Here is a 12,653-nt window from a genome sequence, read left to right as displayed (position 1 = left end):
GGGGAAGTGTCCAGGGTTCAGAGGTAGCAGTTCCCAGCTAAGCCACACAGCACACCAGGTCCTGAAACTGATTTACTTTTATGGCTGGCATTTGATACAGACTGACTTACAGAAACCAGAAAGATACTCTCCTCAGACTGTCTCCTACTTGGGATCCCTGAAATGCTATTAAATGGAGATAAACACAGAGTGATAAGAGCCTGGAGAAGTACTAAATTAGTGTGGATGAGTTTCAGAGTATAAGTGACTCCAATTCAAATGCTCTATTCCAGCCTTTTACTGTCAGGGACTTCTACCACAGCCTGGTCATGGACTTAGAACTCTTGCTTCCATCGCTGCGAAGCCTTGGGACTGAAGGAGCAAGGTGATGCAGGAAAGTGGAAGGGCCCTGGACACACGCTAGAGAAAGGCTGTGTCACTGAGAAAGGACACTGAAGGGAATTCAGAGCCTTTTACACTGTTTCAAATTGAACAGTACGGCCTGGTAGTTTTACCTTGATCTGTGTGAAAATCAGGGAGGTTCCTACAGTATGTGTTTTCTAACTTGTCAACCTTTGACGACATGCACCTAACTGCCCCCTACCCCCTACCTAGCTCCAGCAGTGGAGACTTGGGTTTAACGTCACTTTGTAAATGAACCTCTTTGCTCTAATTTGAGTTTTACTCAAGCCACTTTTTTGAAGGTCTCCTCCCATCAAAATTATAGAAATCAGATTCTATGATTATAACTTTACAGTGAGAATTAGATGTGTTGACACACACAAAGCAGTTAGACAATGCCGGGCACTCAATACATGTTAACTCATTATTATTATTGTAATAATCTTCAGTGAAGGGTCCAACTCTAACCTAGCCAGCATGTATCCATCCTGCCAAATTAATTCTGTTTTTTAAATAACATTTTTCTGATACAGAAAAATGGATATTGATGTGTGCTGTGTTCTTAATAGGAACAGAAGCAGTCATTTATACTAATAGGTATAAAAACAATTCTTTTAATAGATGCTATCTCCCTCCAGGATCTTTAATAGATATTCTATGACTTATACATTAACTTTAACGGACACTTTGAGAAAGGTACATTTTTTTTTTAATTGTTCTATTACAGTTGTCCCAGGTTTCCCCCCATTGCTCTCCCCTGCCCGGCCCACCCCCGATCCCACAGTCAGTCCCCGCCTTGTCGTCCATGTCCATGGGGCATTTATACATGTTCCTTGACTAGACCCTTGAGAAAGGTACATTCTTACTAATACCTTTGTGTTAAGTTACATCTTGCTCTATCCTTAAATGAAGCTGTTAGATCCTCTAGGCTCTCTGATACGCTTGTTTGGCTTTTTGCTGCTTATAACTTCTGCTATATACAGAAGGATCAAAGGTAAACAAGTGTCTTAAAATGTGCCCTGAGATGTCATGCCAGGTCTAGAACCTGCAGACATGTCCTTGGCTATTTCTCTGCTGGACTTTCACCAACTCCAGTGAAATATTTATCTGTGGGAACAGAATATACACCTTTACCATTTACACTGCCTCACAGTGACAGTGCTGTTTATGTTCTCATTGACTCTGCTATAAGCAGTGAAGTATTGTTTGGTTTAGCCTCTAACCCAGCATAGAAGAAAAGGGATTTTTTCTTTTAAAATGGTTAAATTGCATATAAACAGTGTCACTGCTGCCTTTCTGATTAACAGGGTGAACTTGAGTCAGAAGATACTTGAATCTGGTCCCCTTAGAACTCGAACTTTCTAAGTGGAGAGAGCAGTACTTAAACTGGAGAAGAAACATTTTTATTTTTAAACTTGAAGGCTTTCTGAATGCCAACGGTGTTAATGTGGCCATTGCAATACTCCCAGGAGATGTGGGTCAAAACACTCCTCTCCCTAGGTCAGTGCAGAGAGCCCCACGTATCAGAGATGAGGCCATGCCGAGACCCTGTGCCCTGTGTTCACCTGCAGTGTAGGCAGGAAGTGCTCAACTTCTCGCTGCCCCTCCCCTGGATGCCACATCTACTGACAAAACTGTCAGTGGCTGTTTCTGGCTCTTGAAAACCTCCCCTTGAAAGAAATGGTCAGATTTGTCCCAAGTGGCCTCGGGCCCTCAAGGCTAACCCCAGCTATGGCCTCAGCCGACCCCACAGGCATTTGGGGAATTGGAGTGGTTTCAGAGTTGTCCCCGTGGTGGTGCGAGACAAGCAGACCATTCTATCTCATCTACAACCATTCATTGGGTGTGGCCTCCTGGGGAAGGTATAGCCTCGGGTGAGATGTCTCTCTGCACCTCAGGCAGCCCAGGGAGGAGCTGAGAGCTGGAGGCCACCTGCTCATAGCACCCCTCTGGTTGAAGCATCACAGTGGCCCCCACAATTCTCCCATCAAACCCACAGAAGAGCATTGTAATGGCAGTCTGAGGGCCCCTGAGAACACCGACTTGGCCAAGTCTTGGTCAGCACTCAGAGCACATGGTCTTCTCTAGGATTTTAGTATCTGTGTGGGCGAAAACCCGATTGAACAAAATGCAGGAACTAGTGCAGAATATAGAGTAAATAGAAAAAGGAAGCCTAAGTCAGTGCAAACCATGGAGAGAGAACAGAAAGGAGAAGTTTAAAATAAATGATATTTGGAAAGTTAGCATGCTGTAGTTCTTTGGTGAAACAACAGTACAGTTTTAGTTTTTTAAAGGGAAGATGCTTTTATTTTACTCTAATAACTTGAATTTGGTAAATTTCTTGGGTAAGCCTGTGTCTAGAAGGGAAGCATCCAGTCTTTGAATTGACTGTTTTAGTGTAGCTTTTATTCTGTAAAGATTGCTGTTTCTGGTGACATGATCTGACTAATGTTATATCTGAATCCTTGAAATGACAATTTCATATTGTGTTCTAGAATATTGAAACTCTTCTTTATGTTCTAGATATTGATGAATGCAGCACCATTCCTGGAATCTGCGAAGGGGGAGAATGTACGAACACAGTCAGCAGTTACTTTTGCAAATGTCCCCCTGGTTTCTACTCCTCTCCTGATGGTACCAAATGCATAGGTAGGTTTAATTATATAAACAGCATGCATGGTTTCTGTAAATCAGTTCCGTAATGAACATCTTTCTAAACAAGTCTGTTTACAGGGACACATAATTTCTCACTTAATGTACAAGGTACATTTATGGAAATCTATTAAACAGTCAAATACCCTCTTAAAGAACAGAGGTGGCCTGTGTTCTTGTGTTGGGGTTTATGCCTCCCGTAAAGAGGGATGATCTGGGAGACCCTATGGATATCCTCAGTCTCTCAGTTAACTTCAAACCTGGAAGCCACCCTTGACTCCTCTCTCTTTAACCCCTACCTTCAGTCATTTCTTGGGACCTCTGTTAGTTTAGGTGTGAAGTTCTGCCATAATTGTTGAATTGGTCTCCCTGCTTCCTGGCTTCTCTACAATTGATCTTGTCAGATTTATCTCTCTAAAATAGTGCTTTGATTAAATAGTTCTCTTGCTCAAAAACCTCTGGTAGTTTTCCAATAGGATTTGGAATTTAGTGGTTTCAGTCCTGTGGATACTCCAGAACTGCTAGGGTTGGAGAGGGAGGTCGTGAAAGCAGTGAGGCTGAGTGGAAAGGCTCCTTCCCCCTCCTCCCCAACCCCCACATCCACACCCTTCAGGCAGCTCTGCTTTTATCTGGTTGGATTTTAAACTTCCATGAGAACTATCAATTAAATAAGGGGTTCTGTTGTTTTAAAAAATAGACTTGATGGCTGCCAGATTTAGCAGTTGCTAAGATTTTCTTCAATTCTAGAATAAAGTTCAAGCTCCAGAGTGTGCAGCTTAATAGCTAAGAAGCTTCACTCTCTGACCTCTCCCACCCTTGCTAAGTTGTCAGCACAGTCCCTGCTTCTCACCCTCAAACAGGCTATTTGCTTTCTTTTAAAAAAAAAATTTAATTGATTTTATTGGGGCCACATTGGTTTGCAAATCCTTACAGGTTTCAAGTGTACAACTCAATAAACATCATACCTTCACGCCCGTAATTATACATGTTGCACTCATCACTCACGCTACACTTCTTCCCAGCTCCAGCCCCATTTCACACTTCTCGGGTCTCTGTCTTTGAGATGTCCCAGATGGGCTTACCTGAGGATGTGCTTCTCATCAGTGGCCTTGTAGGGAAATTTTATGTCTGCGTGTTTTTATCTCCCTAATTAAGGTTCAAACTCTCCTTAAGGACCAGTAACTGCTTCCCTGAGCTCCCCGTGGTTCTCAGCACAATGCCTTGCATGTGGTAGGCATTCAGTAAGTGCTTGTTGGGTATCAGAATGCGTGAGTCTTTATTATTAGGACAAAGCTAGGAAGCCTGTGGTACGTGGCCTTGGAGAAAAGGGAATGGTGTCTTTTGATGTTTGTTTCTGGCCGTATTACCGAAGTCACTCAGCTTCACATCCTCACCACAGGCCATGGATTTCAGATCAAAACAAAATTGCACTTGAAATTCAGAATTCCTTTTCACTTAGTCACATATAATAAAAGCTGAGGGCCGTCTCTTACAGTTGACGTTTGGATAAATGTGACTAGTGAGGAAGGATATCTGACCTTTCCTTAGAATCAGTGGTAGTGCCCAGATTTCTTGATTTTCCAGGATCTATCCATAGATATAGAACTGCAGTGAAAGAATGGTAAGTGCAATATAGAACTCCTGTCTGTCAGAATGTCCCTGTTAGTATAATACATGAACTCCAGCGGGTGTGCTTAGCAGAGAGGTAGATCAAAAGTTCTTTCCTGGCCAGATAATAGGTAGTTTTTTTCTTTTTTTTAACCTTTAAAGAGAACCTCAAACTACATTAAAATTATTAAAACACATTTACATACCAGATTATTTACATTAAAAAATTCTTTTCTTTTTACTACATATATCTATACTTTGTAATTTTTTACAAAGGAAGAGGACAAGGAGGGAACTAAGACTTATGGGTCACCTCCTTGGTATGAGGTATTTTATGGAAATCACCTAATTGAATGTTCACAACAGTGCTGTAGGTGGGAAGAGGCTGAGGTTTCAAGAGTCCAGGTGTCTAATTTGGTCCAGTTGTTTAAGTGACTAGTAAGTGAGGGAGCTGGGTTTCCAGCCTGGGCCTCAGTCCACAGCCTGGACTCCTCCCATTGCTTCCTCCCAGATGAAGCCCGATGCAGTAACTTTCTTGCCATACCCCTAGGCAAGTGCTGTTTCTCCTTTTTAGAACTTTATTGTACCCATAATTAGCAACTTATTATATAAAATTATCCAGATGACATTTCTGCTTTGCTAATGCTAATATTTTATGCCATAGTAAACCACAGAGACTCCCCCCACCCCAAATGATCCATATTGGCAGGAAAATACATATAATTTCCAACTTACATATGAATCCAAGGTTTGTTGGTAGGTTGGATGTTTGGAATTAGTAAATCAAACCAATAGAAAATATCAAATGTAAATAGTGGTGTGTAGTATTTCCTTACAGATCTCTTCTGTGCAGGAAATTCTGTCACCGCGTTCTGAGGCTCTCAGACCTCCTGGCCCCAATGCCCCCTTCATCCTGTAAGCTCTGGCAGTATTACTTTATTCTATATTTTTTTGTTCTGTGGCCATTCTTTGGCACTTTATCATGCTTTGTGTAGGGTGGTCTTTCACATTAGTGTGTCTGTTACATCAGTTGCTGGGAGTCCCGTGCCAAGTTTAGGTCCCACTGCTCGTAGCTCCAGGTTGGACACAACAGTGCCAGTGATTGGATAGGAGAGGCCTGTTGATCGGCTGGGATGGCCTGCAAATCCCTATTTATAATGATATATTTGCTCTGATACAATGTGACTTCTGGGTGCTGAGAGGAAGAGCCAAATTTTTTAGAAGGAGAGAAATGAGGAAGGCTTCCGATTTCCTTTCTGCCAGGTGCCTTGGCTAGGGCAGATTTAAAATAGATGATGTTGTCTATCTTCCCCCTACCTTCCTTTATCTCCTCCAAATCTTAACATTCTTTTTCCTCGGCTCCCATACGTCTTCTCATTATTCTAAAGCCACCCTTTACCCTCTACACAAAGTGATCCAGCCCTGGAATGGTTTTCTCCCCACTTACTACAGCCTTGCTGCCTGATGACATGGGAGACTTTAGGCTGGTGTGCCCATAGGTCAACTCCTCCAAATACTTCCTGGTTTTCACAGATTTTTCTCTTCCTTTAACTATTCTATTAGCCCATAGGTTTTACTTTTTTATTTTTTAAAATTTTAAGTTGTAATATGTGCACTTTAAACAAAGGCTCTCCAAAAAAAAAAATAAAATAGCAAAATGATTATTGCATGTGCAGGTGCCTTTTGTAAATCAAGGACTGTGGCAACCAAGACGTGGCTGATAATTTTTTCAACATTCACCAATTTGATCAAGAGTCTCAGACCCACTGATGTAACATATAAGTCAGCAGCTCAGCAGTAAAATAATGTCATAGTTAATTTGCCAAATAATAGACATTAGCCCATTAAGAGTTTGCCGTTGGCAGTTGTAGGTCCCAGCTTTGCTCTGTAACATAACTCATGCTGAAAATTATGTCCACAAATTTTGGTTAAATGTTTACACTGGGTTTTGACCACCAAATTCATTGGAAGCTGGGATATAAGCCCATTTTGAACATCTCTTTCTGTTCTTAACAGCCTTTGGTTTCTGTGCCCCAAATACTTACTAATTCCCAAATATGCAAAGTATTAGTGGCTTTAAGGCAGTGCAAATTAGTATGTAGAAAATTCTGTTTCTCCACTTTCTTCAGGAGAAAGTGCCACCCTTGGCTTCACAGAGCATACCCCATCTGCGCTCCCTCTCCAATCTTTTACCTGGGCTCAGGCGAGAAGAAAACTTGTTCTGCTTCTTTGCTGAGAATGTTAGTCTGACCAGAGTTGTTGAACTAGGACCACAAAAAGTTTCTGTAAAGCAAATTTATTCTTGCTAGTGGTTTTAAGTACTTTTTGGAAATAACCTTGTATCCTTTAAAGCTGGCCCATAATATTATGGTTTGTCTAGGTTTGTGTAGCTTTCTTCACTTGATGTTAATAATTTACCTGTTTCTAAGTTAGCCTTATTTTTAAAATTTATTTCACTTTATTAATTTATTGTAACCATTAAGATTTGAAGCTTTTGTGTTCCTAAGAATGATGTAAATGAAAACAATTATAGGTATAACCCTCTTTGGGGAAACTTAATATTTAATATTTAGACTTATAGGAAACATAGGGATAGATTTTTTACTATTAAAAAAGCCAGCACTTTACAAAAGGATTTACCACTAATATTCTTTTAAATGATGGGCATATTTAAAATATTGTTTATATTTCAAAACTTTATCTTATAGCAACTGCACAGAGATATACTGTTCTTGAAGAGAGATGTACCCTTAACATATGTCAGGTAGAGAAAGATTTTCACTGGGTTACCTGTCTCCTCTGCTTCCTGGTACTACCTCAAAGGCCCATGAAGCAATTAGGCTTCTTCTGTGTCACAGGCTCTTTTTTGGTAGCCCAGAGTTGTATTTCAGTGTGTCATTGTTGTCATGACAGTCAGACATGATGTAACCCAATAAAAGTGATATTTAGAAAGAAATATGTCTTCTCATGCTGCTTTGAGATGATGCCTTCTGCTAAAATCAAAAAGTTTTCAAGAACCATTGTCTCCTATAGGACTGAGAACTTGGAATTGTGTGCATTTTGAACTTGTAAATAATTAGTGCCTTATAAAATCTGTCAGGGCCCCAGGAAAAAAGGAAATCTTGATTAACAAGCATTGAATCTGACTGCAAAGTGGCTCATGCCTTAAAAAAAAAAAAAAAAAAAACCTAAAATCTCACAAGGCTGACTCACAGTTTCAGACTAAAAAATAAGAAAGATCTTTTAGAAATGTAGACTATAGTACAGACTTGACGTTATTTTAAAATAGATTTATATCAATATTTGCCTAAAGTGGCTCGAATTAAGTAGTTTGAAACCAAGGACAACACAGTCTCTCTTCAGTATAGAGACATGTCTTTATAACTAATTAACTGTCACCGCCAGTGATTTTCTTAGTCTCTCTTTTCCTATGGCACATATGGTTGTAATCATTCGTTCCCACCTTGGGACTGGAATGTGGGACTTTGGCCAAGTGCACCAGCTCACAGGGGCCAAGGGTGTGAGCCAAAGACGGGATTTCTGATGGAGCATTGTTCCTGAGCAGTGCACGCAGCTTCCCTTCCAGGCGGAGGAGTGTCTGTTCCTTCTGCCAGAGCACAGGTGTGAAGCATGGAGGTGATGGGACAGCAGAGTGTTGGTACAAGTTTGAGCTCAGTGATGTGTGTGTTTCTTTGTTCTTTCAGACGTTCGTCCAGGATACTGTTACACGGCTCTGGCAAATGGGCGCTGTTCTAACCAGCTGCCGCAGTCCATAACCAAAATGCAGTGCTGCTGTGACATTGGCCGATGCTGGTCTCCAGCGGTCACCATCGCCCCTGAGATGTGTCCCATCAGAGCGACTGGTAAGAGCCCTTCCAGTTTACTGCAGGGTGTCCCAGCTCAGCCCCCACATGCCTCATGGCAGTGTGCATGATGCAGAGTTAATGGAAATCCAGATGGGTAAGATACCCCAAAATTAAAGAGACAACATTCAGGGCTATTTCCCCAGATAACGAATCGGGAAACTACAGAGGTCCGTACAAGTAGTACTGTTTTCAGGTACTGCCTCTCATTTAGCTTGCTTATGACCACCGAATAGCAACCTTTTCAGGAAGTACTTGTTCCCTCTCATTCTCATCTATTTTTTTGGCCGTCATGTCATCCTCAAAAGCCCAGGAGAATAAAATGCAACTCTCAGAGACTTTCGGGTGAGTTACTCTGGATGCACTTTTCCTCCTTCCCTAACATCTGACACTTTCCTTTTCCTAGTCGCCAAGTTCTATTGATTTTTTTTTGAAATGATATCTCCTTTATCTGTCATATTCATTTCCATGTAATGTTCATTTTTTCTTGCCTGGGCTGTTGTGGTAGCCTCCTAATGGGTGTCTATGAAATCCGCAGCTGCCACATACATTTCCCAAAGCATAACTCATCTGAAGTTTTAAAAAATTATGTCTGGAGAAAATGAAGAGAAAGATGTCAGAAAATTTTTCCCAGGATGAACTCAGGCCATATATACTGGCCTAAGTCACTTTATTTTTTGAAAATAAAATTTTACTACTTAGCCCAGCATTTAGAGTCCCCAGATATGATCCCAGTTCATCCTCTAACTCTTATTCTTTCTACTAGCTTTATATTCTCATTAAATTTTATGATTGAGCTTTCCTCGAACTTAGTCACAGCATTTCCAAACTCAGATACTCTTTTTTTCTTAATACTTCTCTCCAGTTCTGGTCCTTACTCCCTTTTCTCCACCCCTGCCACCCCCGCGCATTATATACCCTCTTGTCTGTTAAGAATTGGCTCAACTATGACCTAGTCCATTAATCTCCTGAGAGAACAAGCTGGAAATGCTGCCTTTTTTTCTCAGTGCCGTGGCGCAAATCCCATCAGCTTGGCTGTGTTTCTGTATGTTCAGGATGTTTTTTTTTTTTTCATTCGTTGATAAATCTTATTAAGATGTGCTTTTTTTTCACTAGTTGATGTATCGTATTAGGAGGTCTCATTCATCATTATAGTCCCATTTTCATTATTCTTTTTAAAAAACAAATCCACAGTACTTGGCAAAATCCTGCTTATAGGAGGTATTCAGGTAAACTGAACAATTTATTAAGTGACATCTTTCCTACCAGTTCTAAGTAAAAGCTAAGGCTGTGTCTCCTTTGGAATCCAATTCCTGAAAAATGTGTTTCAATCAGAGAAATTTAGGAGAGAAAATGAAGGTGAGGATGGATAATGCAGAGTTAATTGAATACTTCAGAGTATGCTGTTCACAGAATGTGTATTTCCCATTATCAGGGGTTATATAATTGCTCACAGATGTTACTATAAAATTTCTGTTTATTGCTGAGAATTATATGTGTGGGTTAAAGAAGCAATAAAATCTTTCAATATATTTTTACATATACCAAGTCATATATTTTGTTTGATTTGCTTACTGTCTCTGGCCTAAAAATAAAATCCACAGACCTTCATTCCCTAAGGGGGCCACTTTGCAGGTCCCTGTTTAGACACACATGACTTCCTATTAAGACATATGGCTTGGGTAACAGGAAAATCACTTTTTAAATACATTTGTTAACTTAGGAATCAGCAGCATGGATATGGTTGTCTTCCTGTGTTGAGGCCTTGAATAGAGGAGAGAGAAAGCTAGAGCAGGCTTAGGTGCCTGAAGACCTACTCTGGGACGCACGGGGCAGAAGGCCAGTACTACCCTTGTGTAGCTTTGCAGGGAGCTGCTCTCCCAGATGTACCACGGGAAGGTGCACCACCTGAGGGAGGCCCAGGGCAAAGCAGGCTGATAGACAAAACTAATATGCAGGTGGGTTTGTTTGTTTGCTCAAATGTTGCAGTACCAGTGGTACAGAGCTGGGGCCTCTTATGGAGAGTGATGATAGAGGAAGGCATATTTCAGATTGGTCAGCTTTTAACCCTTCAAAAAATAAAATCAGTATCACCTCTGGGTTAAATAGAGATAGGAAAGATGGACATCAGCTGAACAAACTTCGCCCCAGGTTGCTGATCCTGAATGTAAAGGGACTCAGTGAAAAGTTATTAGGCTGGAGAAAGTAGGAAAGAGTACAAGACCCAGGGTGGTATACTTTCCCGGAGAGGGAAAGATGAATTTAATGGCACGCTCAAAGTAATATACCCACCTAATTGGCAGACATTATGCTAAGCTATCCAACTTCTTTTATATAAATGCTAAAAGACTAAAAAAAGGCTAATTGCTTGGGAGCAAAGTGAGTTCCTTAATATAATTGGCATTCAGTTAAATCCAACATAGTTAATGAATTCCTCTTATGTGAAATGTAAGACACAATTTAAGGGCTGGGCTGAGAGTGAAGGGTTGGACTATGAATGCATCTCCGGAAGACATTTGCTGTGTCCTAGAATAAGTCAAATTTTAGTCCATAAGGAAATGAAAAATATTGATCTAATTTCCATTAATGGATTAAACTAGCATAGAAAGTATCTATGGGAAAATCTCTGTGTGACAATGATAATAAAATTATCAATATTCCAGCAAGAGAGTAAAACATCATTAAAAATTACTTGGTTAATTTACTCATAGAAGATAACTATGACAAAATACGGCTATTTGCAAGAAACATGAAAGAGATTATTTGAGTGAATACATCTCTGGAAACTGGGGTACTGTTTAAAAACACCTCTTGGGGAGTCCGGGAAAAAATGTGTCACAAATCTAAAAATGATGTCTTCTAATTAAGACCTGGCATTGTGAAGGTGGGAATCAGCCTCAGTCAGGGTGTTCTTGCTGAGAAGTTTATTATGCAGTATTGACAATAGACCCGCTACCCCCATTTGCCCCATGGGCTGCTTGGCTGCCCTCACTTTGTTGTCTTTTACGGACAGGTGTTCCTCAGGGCTCTTTCTCTGTCCTCCTCCCTTCCTTTCATTTGAGCTCATCCATCCCCATGGCTTTAAAACACCTATCTATTGATAACTCCAAAACCTTTATCCAGCCTGACTTCTCCTCTAGGCTTTAAACTCTTATACAAATGCTGTGTATCATCTGTTCAAATGGAACCTAGCTTCTGCCCACCAACACCCCCCCACCACTGTACCTTTCCTCATGTCAGTAATCCATGCCAGCATCTACCCAAAGTGCTCAACCAGAAAATAGAAGTCATTCTTGGTTTCCTGTTCCCTCTGCTCTGACATTTACACCTGCACCAAGCACTAGCCATGTAGCTCTAAAATACGCTTCAAATCTGTACACTTCTGTCCAATTCCATCGTCACCTCCCTGTCCAGCCACCATTCTCTCGTCCTTGGCCTTGGATCCCTCCAGTGTATTCTCCACATGTTAGCAAGAAGGAGCTTATGAAATTGTTCATCTGATCACGTCCCATCCCAGCTGAAGACCCCCAGTGGCTTTCCATTGCACATAAAATAAAATCCAGACTTTTTAGGTTACTCGTAGAGTCCCGTGGAATTTGCAGGTGGGACTAGATGGAGAAAGTGGTGTTTACCTATTTTTCCTTGAGGTTAATTGTGGTATAAGTAAAGACTTCCTAGGTTTGGGAGGGGCATTGGTACACACCCTGGGGAGTTCGTTCTGGGTTTTGAATCATTGTGTCTGTTTGGCTGCTCCTGTAGGTATTGGGGATGGGAATGAAATCAGTTGGCTTTTTTCTTTTTCTTCAATTGACCTGTGTGGTTTGAAGACCAGTATTATTTGCAGATGTCTTTGTAAAGTAAGGATGACTTCCATGGATCTATGACATATGCGACAGCTCAGCTATTGTGTTCTTTTGTGTTGTGTTTTTCCAGAGGATTTCAACAAGCTGTGCTCTGTCGCGATGGTAATTCCTGACAGACCGGTATATCCTCCCCCACCCATTGGCCCCATTCCTCCAGTTCACCCTGTTCCACCTGGCTTTCCTCCTGGACCTCCAATCCCAGTCCCTCGACCACCAACAATATATCCGCACCCATCTCGGGAACCACCAAGTAAGACTTCAAAAGTCATCTAGCAATTTTTCCTGC

At 41.1% G+C, this 12,653-nt stretch overlaps 1 protein-coding gene across 1 annotated transcript in view; it reads left to right on the top strand.

Annotated features, from left to right (window-relative positions):
• The window catches only part of FBN1 (fibrillin 1), a 226,274-nt gene that overhangs the window by 110,256 nt on the left and 103,365 nt on the right, over positions 1–12,653 (top strand). Inside the window, exons 8-10 of the mRNA XM_090270572.1 lie at positions 2,905–3,030; positions 8,346–8,504; positions 12,438–12,617. Of these exons, the coding sequence (XP_090126698.1) occupies positions 2,905–3,030; positions 8,346–8,504; positions 12,438–12,617 (465 nt within the window). The remainder of the gene's footprint in view (positions 1–2,904; positions 3,031–8,345; positions 8,505–12,437; positions 12,618–12,653) is intronic.

The sequence above is a fragment of the Furipterus horrens genome, unplaced genomic scaffold (assembly GCF_987537825.1).
Source record: "Furipterus horrens unplaced genomic scaffold, mFurHor1.1.pri manual_scaffold_3, whole genome shotgun sequence".
Lineage (NCBI taxonomy): Eukaryota > Metazoa > Chordata > Mammalia > Chiroptera > Furipteridae > Furipterus > Furipterus horrens.
This window is presented reverse-complemented; position numbering and strand designations above follow the sequence as displayed.